This window comes from Mus caroli, unplaced genomic scaffold, assembly GCF_978045245.1.
Source record: "Mus caroli unplaced genomic scaffold, Mus_caroli_1 scaffold_8, whole genome shotgun sequence".
Taxonomy (NCBI): Eukaryota; Metazoa; Chordata; class Mammalia; order Rodentia; family Muridae; genus Mus; species Mus caroli.
Genome location: NW_028227263.1, coordinates 45,264,915 through 45,285,338, shown reverse-complemented (window position 1 = coordinate 45,285,338; position 20,424 = coordinate 45,264,915). Strand labels below are relative to the sequence as shown.

At 40.4% G+C, this 20,424-nt stretch overlaps 1 protein-coding gene across 2 annotated transcripts in view; it reads left to right on the top strand.

The window, feature by feature from the left end:
• Positions 1-20,424, top strand: part of Fchsd2 (FCH and double SH3 domains 2) — a 186,127-nt gene that overhangs the window by 16,992 nt on the left and 148,711 nt on the right. For both annotated transcript variants that reach the window (XM_021167292.3, XM_021167291.3), the window contains exon 3: positions 19,604-19,649. In XM_021167292.3, the coding sequence (XP_021022951.1) occupies positions 19,604-19,649 (46 nt within the window). The remainder of the gene's footprint in view (positions 1-19,603; positions 19,650-20,424) is intronic.

Sequence of the window (20,424 nt, the reverse complement as noted above, 5' to 3'; positions counted from 1 at the left end):
TCTGATCTCTTCTTGTTTTATGGCCGAGGCAGCCTTGAATTCACTGTAACCCATACTGACCTCAAACTCATTATCTCCCTACTATTTCTGCTTCTTGAGATCTGGGATTACAAGTGTGCACCATTATCTGACTTAATGAATTTGTCAGAAAAGAGAAAAACGCTAAAAATTTGTTGACTTTAGTGTTCATCTCAACAAATTAGGGAAAAAAAAACCAACACAACAGAAAATGTGTTTTTAAAAAAGTTATAAGAACTGGTATGGTAGCACATGCCTTCAGTTTCAACATGTAGGAGGCTAAGGCAGAAAGGTTGAAATTTCCAGGCCAACTGTGATATGTAGGGAGACTATATAAAACCCCAAACTCAGATTACCAAAAAAAGCAATGAGAAGAGAATAATTATTATAAGTCAAGGGTACTGTTTAGTATTGAAGACTATCAAAAGCCTCAGTTACTTAATCAAGTATCAATCTCAGTGTTGCTATGAAGGAATTTTGTGGATGTGGTTGACATGTACAGTCAGTTTACTTAAGGAAAAGAGATTGCCCTCAATGAAGTTATTAAGCCTTGTTCAGTCATTTGAAAGGCCCGAGTAAGAGCAAAACGGAAAACTTCTAGAAGTAATTCTCCGTCAAGACTGCAGCACTAATTGCCACCTGAGTTTCTAGTCTGCCAGCCTGCTCTACAAATTTCAGACTTGTCAGCACTCCCAGTTCTCAAATCTCGGCATCTCTTTATCTGCCACTTACCTGTGTATCTTCCTTTTCTCATTCTCCTGAAGGATGCCGACTAATTCACCCCTCAGTATCAGAAGTCAGGGAAAAGGACTAAGAGTACAGTATTAGGAAAAGCGGTGTTAAATGCCCCATCATTTAGAAACAGTAAGGATCTGAGCATGGAGGTGCATGACTGTAATTTTAGTGTTCCAAGGCAGTCTGGCTACAGAGGCAGGCCTTGTCTCAAAGCAAATGAATAAGCACATACCAGTGAGGCTGTGGATTCACCTGAGGATAGATTCAAAATCTGAGAACTAATTAGAGTTGAGCAAGGCTGCTAGTAATAATAAAATGAACATTGCTTATATACACTAGAAACCACCATTTATGAAAGTAGCAGGAAAATGGTTCCGCTTACAAGAGCTGTAGTAAACATGTTGACTCATGAGGACACTCAAGATTAAATCTTTACTGCTGTGCCAAAACTTTGTGGAAAGAATAAAAAAATAACTTTGAAGTTGTAAAAGAAGACTTGAGCTAATGTAGAAATATATACTAATCCATAGATGAAAGGCTCATTTAAGCATTAGTTCTCAAGCCTATATATCTAGTGAAATTCTAATATAGAAAAAGGCATTTTCCCTCATAAAATTTGTGAAACATATTCTAAACTTAAGAAATCTGAGGACAGTTAAGACAATTCTGAGTACCAGGTGATATGTGAATGTATTACTATTAAATAAAAACTCGAAGTGACAAGAGATTATTATTGTTTTTATAGACAGGCTGTGTTGCTAGGCTGCTTTAAATAAATGTATTTCTTTGTTCGCTTTATCTTTTTTTTTTTTTTCTTTTTTTGCTTCTCCTTAGACATGTACTGCTTTTTACTATGATCTCTAGCTGGGCTAGTACTTTCTATATATATCAGGCTCACCTTGAACTTTCAGCAGTCCTCCAGCCTCAGCCTCCTGAGTGCTAGGGATATAGGCATAAAGCCACATTTGACTTTATTCTGTTTAACATATAAAACTGCAATCCTTTTCTATTTTGAATTTCACTTCTGATTATTCCAGTTCATGCGTTTTAAATTAATGATTTGTTTTTGAGACAGGGTTGAGACTGACCTTGAACTTCCTTTGAAGCCAAGACTGGGCTTCCACTCCTAATCCTCATGCCTCTATCTCTGTAGCACTGGGATTATAGGCATGTGCCACTATGCCTGACTGCACTGTTTTTGCCCTCTCTACCCTATCGTTTTCTTCTGTTCAGTAGAAGCAGAGTAAAGTGATAGTACCTTGTGTGCTATTTAATTGCACCAGGTGTAAAGTGTACATGGTGTTTCTCACTAAAGCCAAGCACTGAGCCAAGTGAGCTGGGCTGGAATTACACGGATAGTCACTAGCTTCTTTATTTCAGCCTGCATTCGAGATGAATTCTATGCATGGTTGGAAAGTATGCCTGTCAGATTTGGGAGCTGCTGTTTCTTGGTTCTGTATTTTTTACTTAATTTGCAATAGTAGTATTTACTAGGACTGCAGGCATCTTGTTTTAGACATTGTAAAAAGGAAGGTTACATGAGTGCTTTTAAAAAATTAAAATGCTAGCCAGTCATTGTGGTCCATGCTTTTGCTACTACAGGCGTCAGAGGCAGGAGTTCTGTGAATTCAAGGCCACTCTGGTCTACACAGTGAGCTCCAGGACAGCCAGGAAGACATAGACCCTGTCTCAAGAAAAACAACCTCAAACAAACAAAAAGGCTATCACAGCTGTTTTCTGGAGAAGGGTTTGCTTAGCTTGGGGAACAGTTAGGAGAAGAGCAAGTCATGTGGCTTTTTATAATTAGATTTAGATTTAATGAATATCCAAAATAAATTTGTACAAATATAAAATGACATAAAGGGGGGTTGGAGAGATGACTCAGTGATTGAGTGCCTGCTGATGTTCCAGTGGATCTTAATTACTTCTCAGTATCCATGTTGTGCAGCTCACTCGCTCCAGCTGCAGGGGTAGTAATGTCCTTTTTATTGGGCACTCGCACTTTCATGGCATACGCACAGATACTTATATGTACACAGCAGTAAAAATGAGTCAATATGAAGGATGTTGGGAATCCCTTTTTAGTATTTTGACACATCTTTTTAAAAAATGAAGTACACTTTTCTTCACTTGAAAGGAACAGTTTACATTCCTTATATACATTAATTTTAATTGAATTGAAATTTTTTTGTGTCAGTATAAAGCTTAATGCTTGTGGATATAAAAACCGTGTAAGAGAGATAAGTGCTGGCCTGGTGGTGCACTCCTTTTAATTCCAGCATACAGGAAGCAGAGGCAGGCAGATCTCTGTGAGTTTGAGGTCAGCATGGTCTACATAGCAAATTCTCTGACATCCAGGGGAGAAAGGGAATGGGGAGGCAGAAATGCTAGCATTTTCAATATAGTGTAGTAGTAAGGTGAGTAGGTGTTTTGGGAGTTTAGAAAACGATGCTCAATCTAGACTTGCAGCAGTCCTCCAGACTCAGCCTCCCAAGTGCTCGGAATATAGGCATAAAGCCATGTTTGGCTTGATTCTGTTTGACGCATGAAACTATAATATTTTTCTATTTTGAATTTCACTGTTGAGTATTTTAGTTTCTGAGTATTCACTACTGAATATTCTAATATTCTGGTTGCAGTTAGTGATTTCTGTAAGAGATGGTACCTAAATTAAAACTGATTGGATCTCATAAAAATGAAGCCGGTCAAGTTTTCAGAAATGATAAAGCTTGTGTATTTTTAGTCTTTGTGTATGTAGGTGGTTGTGGTGTGTGTGTGTCCTGTCCTCTGCAGTGCTTGTTACTTTTGAGAGTGTCTCTCTTTTAACGTAGAGCTTTCTGATTCAGCTAGACTAGCTGTTTAGCAAGACCCAGTGATTCCCCATTTCCATCTCCCCAGGACTTGGATTTTTACATGAGTACTGAGAATCTGAGTTCAGTTTTTCATGTTTGTATGGCAAGTTGAACCATCTCCTCACTCCCAACACATTAAGAAAAAGTTAGTGTTTTGGGGCTTTCAAGTAGCAGGGACATTATTGAGGACTTTGTGTACAGACAGTAAAATTCATCTCCCACCCCATTGTTTTTCAGAGAATGACTCACCTTAGCCCTGGCTAGCTTTGAACTTGCTATGTAGATCATGTTGGCCTTGCACTTTCAGAGCTCTGTCTGCCTGTACCTCCCAAGTGCTGGAAATAAAGGCATGTGTTTTCATTAACTAATTAATTAACTGATGAATTTTCTGGTGCTGGGAGTTGACTCAGGGGCTTAGATTTACTAGGCAATTGCTCTACCACTGGGTTCATGTACACGGTTTGTTTGGCGTGCTGCTTGGTTTCTCAGTTGAGAAAATACCTCCATCAGATTACCTGTGAGAAAATCTGTGGGGCACTTTCTTGATTAATGATTTATGAGGGAGGACCCGGTTCACTGTTGGCAGTGCCACTTCTAAGCTGGTGGTCCTGGGTTATATAAGAAAGCAGGCTCAGCAGACTGGGAGGAGCAGGCTAGTAGTCAGTGTTGAGATAACAGGTGCACCACTATGTAAAGCAGCAAGCATTATTTTTCTTCTGGTCTGCCCTTCTCCCCTTTTATTTAGAATGTTCTATTTATTTTCCTTCCTTTTTTTTTTTTGGTTGTTTTTTTTTTTAAATATGGTTATTTTTCTCACAAAGCATTTCTTAGGATATCAGATATTGGTAGCCCACAGTGGTTACTGTTGTCCAATTGTATAGTAGTATTTTTTATGAGCAAGGTTGAATTTGTGAGTTTTATTTCAGTGGGCATGCATGCATATCTGTAATCCTAGTTTTTGGGAGGCTGAGTTAGGAAGATTGTGATTTCAAGGTCTTCCTGGACTGCATAGTAAGTTCCAGGACCCCCAGAGCCCTTCTCCTCAGTCTCCCAGTCATCTCACGAGGCTGTCCCCCTTCTCCTCAGCCTGCCATCTCACGAGGCTGTTGGCAGTGCAGATTCGAGTTGTTGCACCAGCAGTCCACTTGCTGCCAGCGTGTGTGTGTGTGTGTGTGTGTGTGTGTGTAATTCCTAATTCAGTTCTGTCTCTGCTTCTTCAGAACACGAAGGAAACCCCTCCGCCAGCCCACAGTCCCACCTTCCTCGGAGGCTTGAGGCCCATGTCCTAACTTTTCCTTTGTTATCCAGGTGTCTTTCGTTTGAACACATTTTCTACTTCTATGTTGTATATCTTCTGGTTTTGTTGGAGATCATGTTAACATCTTTCTTTTTTAAAGAGAGTTATCTCAGCATGTAGCCTGGGTTGGCCTTAAAATTGTCAGAGTGCTGTCTCAGACTCCTGAGAGCTGGGGTTAGTATGAAACCACATGTCTGACTTTACATTTATGATTTGTTTGTTTGTTTTTTTTTTAATTTTCAATTACTTTTGGTGATTTCTGAGAAGGGTAGTATTCTGGCTTTTTCTGTCATTTAATACTGTATATAGTACTAAAATACACATTTTTGTTAGCATTTCTTGTATTTCGTTAGTCAAAATGTTGAAACTAGATTACTTAATAAATTTGTAGTATTTATCATGTGCTGTTTGCTCCAAGTACTTTAAAAAATAAACTAATTTAATTTTTATAATTCCGTGTTCTCTCTCATGGTAGTATACATTTGCTCTACTCCCCCAACCCTCTCTTTATGTAACCTAGACAGACCTGGAAATCTCTATGTAGCATAGGTAAGCTTTAAACGTAAGATACTTTTGTAGCCTCCTCAGTGCTGGGATTGTAGACATGAGCCAAAACAGATTTATCTTCTCATTTCATTGATAAGAAACTAAAATATAGTCAGGAAAATTAAGGAGCTCCAAGACGAGTAGTTCCTACTTGTCTGTAGCGTTTGTAGGCCTTTGGTTGCTGAATCCTTACAAAGCAAGGGTCATAGCTCATTCTTTTTTTTTTTTTTTTTTTTTTTTTTTTTTTTTTTTTTTTTGCTATTTTTTTTTTTTTATATTTTTATTACATAATTTCCTCAATTACATTTCCAATACTATCCCAAAAGTCCCCCATAGCGCCCCCCACTTCCCTACCCACCCATTCCCATTCTTTTGGCCCTGGCATTCCCCTATATTGGGGCATATAAAGTTTGCAAGTCCAATGGGCCTCTCTTTCCATTGATGGCCGACTAGGCCATCTTTCGATACATATGCAGCTAGAGACAAGAGCTCCAGGGTTCCGGTTAGTACATCATGTTGTTCCAACAATAGGGTTGCAGATCCCTTTAGCTCCTTGGGTACTTTCTCTAGCTTCTCCATTGGGAGCCCTGTGATACATCCAATAGCTGACTGTGAACATCCACTCCTGTGTTTGCTAGGCCCCGGCATCGTCTCACAAGAGACAGCTATATTTGGGTCCTTTCAGCAAGATCTTGCTAGTGTATGCAATGGTGTCAGCGTTTAGAAGCTGATTATGGGACGGATCCCTGGATACAGCAGTCTCTAAATGGTCCATCCTTTCATCACAGCTACGAACTTTGTCTCTGTAGCTCCTTCCCTGGGTGTTTTGTTCCCAATTCTAAGAAGGTGCACAGTGTCCACACTTTGGTCTTCATTCTTCTTGAGTTTCATGCGATTAGCAAATTGTATCTAATATCTTGGGTATCCTAAGTTTTGGGCTAATATCCACTTATCAATGAATACATATTGTGTGAGTTCTTTTGTGATTGTGTTACTTCACTCAAGATGATGCCCTCCAGGTCCATCCATTTGGCTAGGAATTTCATAAATTCATTCTTTTTAATAGCTGAGTAGTACTCCATTGTGTAAATGTACCATAATTTCTGTATCCATTCCTCTGTTGAGGGACATCTGGGTTCTTTCCAGCTTCTGGCTATTATATATAGGGCTGCTATGAACATAGTGGAGCATGTGTCCTTTTTACCGGTTGGGACATCTTCTGGATATATGCCCAGGAGAGGTATTGCTGGATCCTCCGGTAGTACTATGTCCAATTTTCTGAGGAACCGCCAGACTGATTTCCAGAGTGGTTGTACAAGCTTGCAATCCCACCAACAATGGAGGAGTGTTCCTCTTTCTCCACATCCTCGCCAGCATCTGCTGTCACCTGAATTTTTGATCTTAGCCATTCTGACTGGTGTGAGGTGGAATCTCAGGGTTGTTTTGATTTGCATTTCCCTGATGATTAAGGATGTTGAACATTTTTTCAGGTGCTTCTCTGCCATTCGGTATTCCTCAGGTGAGAATTCTTTGTTCAGTTCTGAGCCCCATTTTTTAATGGGGTTATTTGACTTTCTGGAGTCCACCTTCTTGAGTTCTTTATATATATTGGATATTAGTCCCTTATCTGATTTAGGATAGGTGAAGATCCTTTCCCAATCTGTTGGTGGTTTTTTTGTCTTATTGATGGTGTCTTTAGCCTTGCAGAAGCTTTGTAGTTTCATGAGGTCCCACTTGTCAATTCTCGATCTTACAGCACAAGCCATTACTGTTCTATTCAGGAATTTTTCCCCTGTGCCCATATCTTCAAGGCTTTTCCCCACTTTCTCCTCTATAAGTTTCAGTGTCTCTGGTTTTATGTGAAGTTCCTTGATCCACTTAGACTTGACCTTAGTACAAGGAGATAGGAATGGATCGATTCGCATTCTTCTACATGTTAACAACCAGTTGTGCCAGCACCATTTGTTGAAAATGCTGTCTTTCTTCCACTGGATGTTTTTAGCTCCCTTGTCGAAGATCAAGTGACCATAGGTGTGTGGGTTCATTTCTGGGTCTTCAATTCTATTCCATTGGTCTATTTGTCTGTCACTATACCAGTACCATGCAGTTTTTATCACAATTGCTCTGTAGTAGAGCTTTAGGTCCGGCATGGTGATTCCACCAGAGGTTCTTTTATCCTTGAGAAGAGTTTTTGCTATCCTAGGTTTTTTGTTATTCCAGATGAATTTGCAGATTGCACTTTCTAATTCGTTGAAGAATTGATTTGGAATTTTGATGGGGATTGCATTGAATCTGTAGATTGCTTTTGGCAAGATAGCCATTTTTACAATGTTGATCCTGCCAATCCATGAGCATGGGAGATCTTTCCATCTTCTGAGATCTTCTATAATTTCTTTCTTCAGAGACTTGAAGTTTTTATTATACAGATCTTTCACTTCCTTAGTTAGAGTCACGCCAAGATATTTTATATTATTTGTGACTATTGAGAAGGGTGTTGTTTCCCTAATTTCTTTCTCAGCCTGTTTATTCTTTGTGTAGAGAAAGGCCATTGATTTGTTTGAGTTAATTTTATATCCAGCTACTTCACCGAAGCTGTTTATCAGGCTTAGGAGTTCTCTGGTGGAATTTTTAGGGTCACTTATATATACTATCATATCATCTGCAAAAAGTGATATTTTGACATCATCTTTTCCAATTTGTATCCCTTTGATCTCCTTTTGTTGTCGAATTGCTCTGGCTAGGACTTCAAGTACAATGTTGAATAGGTATGGAGAAAGTGGACAGCCTTGTCTAGTCCCTGATTTTAGAGGGATTGCTTCAAGCTTCTCACCATTTACTTTGATGTTGGCTACTGGTTTGCTGTAGATTGCTTTTATCATGTTTAGGTATGGGCCTTGAATTCCTGATCTTTCCAAGACTTTTATCATGAATGGGTGTTGGATCTTGTCAAATGCTTTTTCCGCCTCTAAGGAGATGACCATGTGGTTTTTGTCTTTGAGTTTGTTTATATACTGGATTACGTTGATGGATTTCCGTATATTGAACCATCCCTGCATCCCTGGGATGAAACCTACTTGGTCAGGATGGATGATTGTTTTGATGTGTTCTTGGATTCGGTTAGCAAGAACTTTATTGAGGATTTTTGCATCAATATTCATAAGGGATATTGGTCTGAAGTTTTCTATCTTTGTTGGGTCTTTTTGTGGTTTAGGTATCAGAGTAATTGTGGCTTCATAGAATGAGTTGGGTAGAGTACCTTCTGTTTCTATTTTGTGGAATAGTTTGTGAAGAACTGGGATTAGATCTTCTTTGAAGGTCTGATAGAACTCTGCACTAAACCCATCTGGTCCTGGGCTTTTTTTAGTTGGGAGACTATTAATGACTGCTTCTATTTCTTTGGGGGATATAGGGCTGTTTAGATCATTAACCTGATCTTGATTCAACTTTGGTACCTGGTATCTGTCTAGGAACTTCTCCATTTCATCCAGGTTCTCCAGTTTTGTTGAATATAGCCTTTGGTAGAAGGATCTGATGGTGTTTTGGATGTCTTCAGGATCTGTTGTTATGTCTCCTTTTTCATTTCTGATTTTGTTAATTAGGATGCTTTCCCTGTGCCCTCTAGTGAGTCTGGCTAAGGGTTTATCTATCTTGTTGATTTTCTCAAAGAACCAGCTCCTTGATTGGTTGATTCTTTGAATTGTTTTTCTTGTTTCCACTTGGTTGATTTCACCCCTGAGTTTGATTATTTCCTGCCGTCTACTCCTCTTGGGTGAATTTGCTTCCTTTTGTTCTAGTGCTTTTAGGTGTGTTGTCAAGCTGCTAATGTGTGCTCTCTCTAGTTTCCTTTTGGAGGCACTCAGAGCTATGAGTTTTCCTCTTAAAAATGCTTTCATTGCGTCCCATAAGTTTGGGTATGTTGTGGCTTCATTTTCATTGAACTCTAAAAAGTCCTTAATTTCTTTCTTTATTCCTTCCTTGACCAAGGTATCATTGAGAAGAGTGTTGTTCAGTTTCCACGTGAAGGTTGGCTTTCTATTATTTATTTTGTTATTGAAGATCAGCCTTAGTCCATGGTGATCTGATAGGATGCATGGGACAATTTCAATATTTTTATATCTGTTGAGGCCTGTTTTGTGACCAATTATGTGGTCAATTTTGGAGAAGGTACCATGAGGTGCTGAGAAGAAGGTATATCCTTTTGTTTTAGGATAGAATGTTCTGTAGATATCTGCCAGATCCATTTGATTCATAATTTCTCTTAGTTTCACTGTGTCCCTGTTTAGTTTCTGTTTCCATGATCTGTCCATTGGTGAAAGTGGTGTGTTGAAGTCTCCCACTATTATTGTATGAGGTGCAATGTGTGCTTTGAGATTTACTAAAGTTTCTTTAATGAATGTGGCTGCCTTTGTATTTGGAGCATAGATATTCAGGATTGATAGTTCCTCTTGGAGGATTTTACCTTTGATGAGTATGAAGTGTCCCTCCCTGTCTTTTTTAATGACTTTGGGTTGGAAGTCAATCTTATCAGATATTAGAATGGCTACTCCAGCTTGTTTCTTCATGCCATTTGCTTGGAGAATTGTTTTCCAGCCTTTCATTCTGAGGTAGTGTCTATCCTTTTCTCTGAGATGAGTTTCCTGTAAGCAGCAAAATGTTGGGTCTTGTTTGTGTAGCCAGTTTGTTAGTCTATGTCTTTTTATCGGGGAGTTGAGTCCATTGATATTAAGAGATATTAAGGAAAAGAAATTGGTGTTTCCTGTTATTTTTGATGTTAAAGTTGGCATTTTGTTCTTGTGGCTGTCTTCTTTTAGGTTTGTTGAGGGATTACCTTCTTGTTGTTTCTAGGGCGTGGTTCCTGTCCTTGTATTGGTTTTTTTCTGTTATTATCCTTTGAAGGGCTGGATTCGTGGAGAGATAATGTGTGAATTTGGTTTTGTCGTGGAATACTTTGGTTTCTCCATCTATGTTAATTGAGAGTTTGGCTGGGTATAGTAGCCTGGGCTGGAATTTGTGTTCTTTTAGTGTCTGTATAACATCTGTCCAGGATCTTCTGGCTTTCATAGTCTCTGGTGAAAAGTCTGGTGTAATTCTGATAGGCTTGCCTTTATATGTTACTTGGCCTTTTTCTCTTACTGCTTTTAGTATTCTATCTTTATTTAGAGCATTTGTTGCTCTGATTATTATGTGTCGGGAGGTATTTCTTTTCTGATCCAGTCTATTTGGAGTTCTGTAGGCTTCTTGTATGTTCATGGGCATCTCTTTCTTTAGATTTGGGAAGTTTTCTTCTATAATTTTGTTGAAGATGTTTGCTGGTCCTTTGAGTTGAAAATCTTCATTCTCATCCACTCCTATTATCCGTAGGTTTGGTCTTCTCATTATGTCCTGTATTTCTTGGATGTTTTGAGTTAGGATCTTTTTGCATTTTCCATTTTCCTTGATTGTTGTGCCGATGTTCTCTATGGAATCTTCTGCACCTGAGATTCTCTCTTCCATCTCTTGTATTCTGTTGCTGATGCTGGTATCTATGGTTCCAGATTTCTTTCCTAGGGTTTCTATCTCCAGTGTTGCCTCATTTTGGGTTTTCTTTATTGTGTCTACTTCCCTTTTTATGTCTAGTATGGTTTTGTTCATTTCCATCATCTGTTTGGATGTGTTTTCCTGTTTTTCTGTAAGGACTTCTACCTGTTTGATTATGTTATCATGTTTTTCTTTAAGGATTTGTAACTCTTTAGCAGTGTTCTCCTGCAATTCTTTAAGGGATTTTTGTGCTTCCTCTTTATTGTCTTCTTCCTTTTTAGCAGTGTTCTCCTGCATTTCTTTAAGTGTGTTATTAACGTCCTTCTTGAAGTCCTCTATCATCATCAGGAGATATGCTTTTAAATCCGTGTCTAGCTTTTCCGGTGTGTTGGGGTGCCCTGGACTGGGTGAAGTGGGGGTGCTGGGTTCTGATGATGGTGAGTGGTCTTGGTTTCTGTTAGTAAGATTATTACGTTTACCTTTCGCCATCTGGTAATCTCTGGGGTTAGTTGTTATCGTTGTCACTATTTAAAGATTGGAGCAGAAGCTGTGTTCCACTCACCAGCAGTCTCTAAATCCTGCGGCGGGGGTCGTGGGTAGCTGATGGTACCCCGGTTCTGGTCCAGCCGGAAGAGGCCTGTGGTCCTACTCAGGCCGTTTTTCTGCTTCCCTAACTAATGCAGTCTCTGGTCCCGCGTGCAATTGGATTGGAGCAGAAGCTGTGTTCCACTCTCCAGAAGTCTTAAGATCCTGTGGTGGGTGTTGTGGGTAGCTGGTGAGTGTCAGCCGACCCTGCGCCCCAGCTGCCCCGGTGCTTTTCTGACCGGAAGAGGGTTGTGGCCCTATGTAGGCCGGATTTCTCTCTCCCCAACCAGAGCAGTCTCAGGTCCCGCGTGATTGGACTGGAACAGAAGCTGTGTTCCACTCACCAGCAGTCCCAAAATCCTGCGGCGGGGGTCGTGGGTAGCTGGCGGGTGTCAGGCAACCCTGCGCTCCCGCTACCCTGGCGCTGATCAGGCCGGGTGAGGCCTGTGGCCCTACTCAGGCCAGTTTCTGCTTCCCTAACTAATGCAGTCTCAGGTCCCGCGCAATTGGATTGGAGCAGAAGCTGTGTTCCACTCACCAGCAGTCCCAAAATCCTGCGGCGGGGGTCGTGGGTAGCTGGCGGGTGTCAGGCAACCCTGCGCTCCCGCTACCCTGGCACTGATCCGGCCGGGTGAGGCCTGTGGCCCTACTCAGGCCAGTTTCTGCTTCCCTAACTAATGCAGTCTCAGGTCCCGCGCAATTGGATTGGAGCAGAAGCTGTGCTCCACTCACCAGAAGTCTTAAGATCCTGTGGCGGGTGTTGTGGGCAGTTGGCGAGTGTCAGCCGACCCTGCGCCCCAGCTGCTCAGGTGCTTTTCTGACCGGAAGAGAGTTGTGGCCCTATGTAGGCCGGATTTCTCTCTCCCCAACCAGAGCAGTCTCAGGTCCCGCGTGATTGGACTGGAGCAGAAGCTGTGTTCCACTTACCAGCAGTCCCAAAATCCTGCGGCGGGGGTCGTGGGTAGCTGGCGGGTGTCAGGCAACCCTGCGCTCCCGCTACCCTGGCGCTGATCCGGCCGGGTGAGGCCTGTGGCCCTACTCAGGCCAGTTTCTGCTTCCCTAACTAATGCAGTCTCAGGTCCCGCGCAATTGGATTGGAGCAGAAGCTGTGTTCCACTCACCAGCAGTCCCAAAATCCTGCGGCGGGGGTCGTGGGTAGCTGGCGGGTGTCAGGCAACCCTGCGATCCCGCTACCCCGGGGCTGATCCAGCCGGATGAGCCATAGCTCATTCTTTATGCTGGATACTTTTTTGTACTTTGTGCTTCAGAGTAGGTTGTTGTTTGTTTTGTTTATCTTACAAATTGAAACTTTGAGGTTCAATATGGTAGTTATGTCTATAGTTCACTCTACTTTGGGAAAGTCTGAGCCTCTGAGTTTAATGCTAGTCTTAGAAATGTCGTGAGAATTCATTCCCCCAAATAAAATAAGACACTGTAAAGTAAAAGTAAATTAACTTAATTAAAGGTTTGTGATAACCTGCTGTAAATAAATTAGTTGGTACCATTTTTCCAGAGGTTTGTTACTTTGTATCTCAAGGTCAGATTTTGATAATTCTTGAAATAATTGACAACTTTTCCATTATTGCTTGTATATTGCTCTGAAGTCAGTGACCCCTCATGTTACTATTATATTTGTTTTGTAATACCATGAACTGTACCCACATCAAATGGAGAATTTAATAACTATTGTATGTGTTCTGACTGCTCTGCTGATCATCTGATGCCATACCTTTTCATTTTCTGGACCTTCCTACTCCCAACTGTTATGGAAACCAACCAGTTGAAGAGAGAGGTGCATTTGTTTCTCTCGAGGGCAAAAGCTAGAAATGATTAAGGTTAGTGGGGAAGGCATCTTGAAAGATAGGCCTTTTGTACCACTTTGTGACCAAAAAAAAAAAAGAGGTTGGAAAAGGAAATTTAAAATTGTTACTTCAGGGGATACAAATGGTAGGAGATAGGGAAAGCACAAAAGCCATTTTGCTTTAGAGAAAGTTTCTGTTGTTTGCATAGATCACACCAGCCACTGCATTATCCAAAGCCTTGTCCAGAGCCTACCCTACTCCCTTCAAGTCTATGAACACTGGGAGAGGTGAAAAAACTGCAGAGGAAAATTTGAAGCCAGCTAGTTGGCTCATGACATTTAAGGAAAAAGCCATCTTTATGCTAGTAAAAGAAAAAGCATCCAAGGAAGCAACAAATTCTCATGGAGAAGCTGCAGTGTGTTATTTAGAAGGTAGTGCTAAGACCACTGAAGAAGGTAGCCGCACTGAATGACAGGTTTTTGAGGTGAACAAAAAGCCTTCTATTGGAGGAAGCGTAAATCTAGTACCTCCACAGCCATGCCTGCCTTTAAAGCTTCAGAGGAGGTCCGGCCAACTGCTGTGTAGGGGCTGTTGCAGATGGTGACTTTGAGTTGGAGTGAGTAATTACTTACTGTTCTAAAAGGCCTGGGGCCTTTAAGAATTACATTATATCTCTTCTGCCTTTTGTGGAGAGCTGTAAGTAGAGCAACAAAAAGCATGCTTCATTGAGTATTTTAAGCTTCTGTTGAGATACGTTGCTCAGAAAAAAAAATTTCTTTGAAAATTATTACTGCTCAGATCTAGGTGTGGGTGTCTATGTGTATTTACAGCACTTGGCAGGTAGAGACAGGGGGGCGGGGAGTTTGAGGTCAGTCTGGACTACTTGACAAGACTTTATCTAACAAACAAGCAAGCAAACACCTGTGTCTCTCTCCAAATGCGCATGTATGTGGATGGATGGATAAGTAGGTAGGTAGGTTTGCTCTGCTTGTTCACAGTATTCCTGGTCACCCAAGAGCTCTGAGGAGTATAAACAACATTATACTTTTTTCACAATGCTAACATAGCATTCACTTTGCAGTTTATGCATTAGGGAGTAATTTTTATTTTCAGGGCTTCTGATTTACGAAATGCATTTTTAAAGGCCATATCTATTATACCTCTGATAAATTTGAACAAAATAAAATGAATACTTTCTGTGAAGGATTCATAATCCTAGGCCTTCATTTTTTCCATTTTTAAATGTATTTTTCTCTCATATATTATACACCGACCACACTTTTCCATCTTTTCTCTCCTCCTTGTTCCCCCAACCCCCCCAATACACTCCTCCTCCATTTCCCTTCAGAAAAGGGCTGGCCTCCCAGGAATATCAACTAAACATAGCATATCAGATTGCAGTAAAACTAGGCACCTCCCCTTGTATTAAGGTTGGACAAGGCAACCCAGTGGGAAGAAAAGGGACCTAGAAGCAGATAAAAGAGTCAGAGTCAGACCCTGCTCTCACTGTTAGGAGTCCTACCAGGAGACCAAGCTATACAACCATAACCTACGCAGAGTTAGGTCAGCCCCATGAAAGCTCCATGATAGGCAGTTCAGTCTTTGTTGAGTCCTTGAGTCTATGTTAGTTGATTCTGTGGGTTTTCAACACTGATGTGACAAATTAATTTTTAATAAGAAATTTCCAGTCAGCAACCATTACCCTGATCATATCTTCTCATGTGCTAAGTAGAGCTTCTACCTCTGAGCTACATGCATAGTCTGTAAGATTCTCTATTCTAGATGCCATTAAGAACATCTGTATGAGGCTGGAGAAGGCGTAGATGTTAAAAGCATGGAGTGGTTCTCAATAAATGGGTTGTGATCCCTTTGAGGGTCCAGGAGTCACCAAAGATCCTCAGAAAACCAGATGTTTACATTATAATTCATAACAGTAGCAAAAATATAGTTATGAAGAAGCAACAAAAATAATTTTATGGTTGGGGGTTCCAAAAGGTGAGGAACTCTATTAAAGAGTCACAACATTAGGAAAGGTTGAGAACCACTGTTGTAGAGGACTTAAGTTCAGTTCTCAGCACCCATATCAGGTGTCTCACAGCATCCTGTAACTCCATGTCCAGGAGGATCCAATACCTCTTGCTTCTGGGGGCAGGTGCATGCATGCATGCATGTACACATATGCCCCCCCCCCTGTAAATACAGATTTGTATCTGGGTGTGGTGGCACATGCTTGTAATTCCAACACTCAGGAAGTTGAGATAGAGAGGTGAGGAGTTTAAAGCCAGCATGGGCTACCAAGGGAACATCCATTCAAAACAAAAAAACCTAAAGAACATTCATGATTTAGGGAGGTCAGCTCTCAGGGCATTGTACATTCTAGACAAGTCCTCTCCTACTATACTACATCCCTAGCCCTTTTCATTTTATTTTGAAAAAAGGTCTTGCTAACCTGGCCAGGCTAAGCTACCCTCCCAGGTGGCTAGGATTATAGGTTTGTACTACCATACCTGGCTTATTTTGAAAGATTTGCTCTTTTAGTATTTAACTATTAAATTTAAAATATGCCACAGGTACAAAATCGTACAGTAGTTATTGAGATTATTCCAAAACGTCCTCAAAAGTTAAAGCAAAATTATCATATGCTCTAGCTGATCTTATACATACATCTCAGGCCAGCAGATGACTCGGTCAATAAATCCTGATGAGCTAAGTCCAATCATCAGAATTTATGTGAAGGTGGAAGTAGGGAAACAATACAATGAAGTTGTTCTCTGACCTTTACATTGTGTTATAGCATGCTTGTAGCCACACACACAAGTTATAAACATATAATATATATTATACTATTATATGTATATAATAGTATGATGTATATGTATAGCATGTATAATGTGTATGGATGCTATGGCAACACTATTTTTAATAGCTAACATCTTGTAATGACTCATGTCTATCACTAGGTCAAGGGATAAACAAAATGTGTTATAATATGGTGGGATATTATTCAGCAGTTAAAAATAGATGAAGCATTGATAGCACGTTACTTGGACAAATCTTTTTTTTTTAAAGATTTATTTATTTATTTATTTATTTATTTATTTAATGTGACTACACTGTAGCTGTCTTCAGACACACCAGAACAGGGCATTAGGTCTTATTACAGATGGTTATGAGCCACCATGTGGTTGCTGAGAATTGAACTCAGGACCTCTGGAAGAGTAGTCAGTGCTCTTAACCGCTGAGCCATCTCTCCAGCCCCTTGGACAAATCTTATAAGCTAAATGCTGTTGGGAGGATGGCTCAGTAAAGCACTCACAAGCATGAGGACCTGAGTTCCATCTGTAGAACAAATGTAAAATTGTTGGGTGTAGTGGTACATGTAATTCCAGCCCTGGGGAAGTAGAGACAGGAGGATCCCTGGGCTTGCTGGCCAGCCATCGTAGTTAAATGAGTGAACTTGAGGTGAATGAGAGATCCTATATTGAAATAGGTGGATACCTCAGGTTGTCCTTTGGCCTTCATATGTACCATGCTTGAGCATGTACACATGTAAATACACATACACACTTTTTTTTTTAGTTTTTCGAGACAGGGTTTTTCTGTATAGCTCTGGCTGTTGTGGAACTCACTTTGTAGCCAGGCTGGCCTCGAACTCAGAAATCCACGCCTGCCTCTGCCTCCCGAGTGCTGGGATTAAAGGCATGCGCCACCATGCCCGGCTCCATGCACACATTTTTTAAAGTAAGCTAACTGAAAGAATCCAGGTACAAAAAGTCACATGTTACCTTATTCTTTTCATATGAAATATATAGACTAGGCAAATTTGTGGAGACAGAAATTTACATTAGTGATTACCAAGGGATAAGAATAGGAACACAACACAGGGTGATAAAGAAGTCTGAAAATATTTAAGTTAGTTGACTTGTATACTCAGAATAATAATACTCGGTTCCTTTATGCTTAGGATTCACATAAACATTTTTCTTCCTTTGAAAACGATTATGTAAGCTTCTTTTGTGCATATGTATATGGACCTGTGTGGCATGGCGTGTGTGTGGAGGTCAAAGGACAGCTTATGAGTGTCAATTCTGTCCTACCTTGTAGGTTCTGGGGATTGAAGTCAGGTTATCAGACTTGTCAGCAAGCACTTTTGACTGCTGAGCTGTATTACTGGTCCAGATATCCTTATTTCAAGATGAGTAATAGTTAGGCCTAAATGATTTAAATATTTGCTTTCTTTTTTATAAAATATGAAAAATCCCACTTTTGGTAGTGTAGAAGATAGCACTACAGAATAAAGTGAAGCAGTTTGAAGATGACCTAAGGAGCCTCTGGCTTTTTGGAAAAATCCTACTTAGAAAATTTATTGACAGGTTTTCCAGATGTTTTCAGAGGTGAAATGGTGGGTCAGCTCACTGTAGTTAACTTCCTTTTTGTTTTATATTTATTTATGTGTATGAGTATTTTTTTCCTGTATGTATGTATGTATGTATGTATGTATGCATGCATGTATGTATTTATGTATACTACGTATGTGCCTGGTGCTCAAGGTTAGAAGAGCTTGTTGGACCTGGTGGAATTGGAGTTACTGATGGTTGTGAGCCATCACATATGTGATGGGAATGGAACCCCAGTCCTCTCCAAGAGGTCCTCTGAACTGCTGAGCCATTTCTCCAGCCCCCTGTATTTTTCATAATGTGGTGCTGAACTTGGTTTGCTAGTTTTGTGTTGAGAATATTTTTCATTTATGTTTATAAGGAAGAATTGTTATTTTTTAACCCACAGAACTATCTTTCTGAACTGTGTTGTTTTAGCCTTGGTGGATTTTATTTTTAGATATTTGTTTTCATTAATGTTACATAATTTGTTGGCATATAATTTTTTTAAAAAAGGTTTTGATGTGTGTGTGTGTGGTGTGTATGTGAGAGAGTGAGAGAGAGACACACACACACACACACACACACACACACACATACAAACAGACAAACAGACAGACTGACTGACTACAGAAGTTGGTTCTCTCCTACCGTGTCGTCCTCAGGGACCAAACTGAGGTCATCAGACTTGGTAGCAAGTGCCTTTATCCACTGAACCATCTTGCTAGATCATTAATTTCTACAGAATTATTCTCAGTATTTAGTGCTTTCTTTTTTTAATATTCTTTTTCTCTTTTTGCATTGGTGAGGAGTCCCTTTACCCCACCACCTGTAAGTAACATGCATTCAATTGACTCTATACAAAGTGGTTACCTGAGACAGATTCTTCCAGTGTCATTGTTGTCTAGATTGGTGACAGATTCCTGGCTGTTCCTTATACACCATCTTCAAGAATCCTTCCCACTTGTTTAACTTGTGTGTGTGTGTGTGTGTGTATGTGTGTGTCTGTCAGTCTTTCCATCCATTCATTGCTTCATCCATCCATCCATTCATCCATCCATTCATCCATCCATTTATTTTATGGTGTGTATTTGTGTCTGTCTGTCTGTCTGTCTGTCTGTCTGTCTGTCTCTGGCTCGATGCATATGTGCCATTGTGTTTGTATGAAAGTCAAAGGACAGTCTCCGTTTTGTTCACTGCTGTGTATACTAGGCTAGCTGGCCTGAGAGTTTCTGGTGATTCTCTTCTTTGTCCTCTTGTTTCCCAGTGTGGGTGTGCTGTGATTATAGATGCACATGTGTTATTGCACAGCTTGTATGTGAGTTCCAGGGATCTGAACTCAGCTCATTAGACAGTGTTAAGTACTTTACCATTGAGCTGTCTCCCCAACCTTGGAGCTATTTATCACAGGATTTTGTTTTCATCATTATTGGCCATTTAGTTGGGTTGTTTGTTTGGGTACTTCTTTGCTTTATTATTATTATTATTATTGAGACAGGAATTTTGCTGTATTACCTAATTCTAAACTTATGGGCAGTTCTCCTGCCTCTTGCTCCTGAGTAGCTGGGACTGTATGCATACACCTTTGTGCCCAGCCATATTAAATATGAGCCATAGAATTAAAATATGAACCATAGAATCTGAAACAAAGTATAGTCCTACATCACAGCTTCCAGGGGCCTTGTACTTGTTACTGTAACTGCTGTGAAAAACAGCAGAGACTGTGCTGGTGTGGTTTCCTGTGTTCTGAGCTCATAAAGAGGAATACACCCCCCCGCCCCCCAATATATCTTACTAGGCAGTAGCTGTATTGATAAATTTACATGGGGCTTTAAAGTTCTGCTCTTGATGATAAATTTTTGTTTGTATTTCTAGGACTTTCAGTCAGAAGAAGGCTGCTATTGAAAGAGAGTATGCACAGGTGAGTGGGGATTGCAATTTCTGTCTTAGGTGTGCCTCTTCTTGGCTTAAGATCATATCTCCTGTCAAAGAGAACCTTGGAATCTTCTTTGGCTGCCTGCCCATTTCTGACCATCTAGCCTTTGGTTTCCTAACTTAAAAACAAAATTTTCTTGGTTGTTTGGCACAAGGCTTCTCTATGGCTTGGCTGCTCTGAGATTTGATCTGTAGACCAGGCTAGCCTAGAACTCAGAGATTTATCTGCCTCTGCTTCCAGGGTTCTGGGATTAAAGATGTGTGCCACCACCACTGTCTGATTCGTTTTTTTTTTAAAAAGACAAAAAGACAAGCTCTAACCAAGACATCCTGGCTAATTCTAAATTGTCTGTGTGGAACAGGCTGGCTTCAAACTCAGAGATCTGCTTGCCTCTGCTTCTTGAGTGCTGGGATTAAAGCTGTGTGCCACTAGGCCCTGCCAAAATTAATTTTGTTTTGTTTTATTTTTGTGATAAGATCTCATTGGGTAGTTCTAGCTAATTCCCCTTGTTTGATCCATTTAAAATTTAAAGTAAGTCCCATTGCTTCTTATAATAAAGAAGATTGTAGGTGATGTTTCTCGCTTGAACCAGGGTAGCAGAGTTAGTCTAGCTAGACAGCTTGCTTAGGGATCCTGTGTCTGCACCTCAGAATGCTAAGATTAGAGGTGGACCACCATGCTGGCCCCATATTTACATGGGCATCAGGGATCTGAACTCTAGACTCAGGATTATGTAGCGATATTGCTACATAAGTGATAT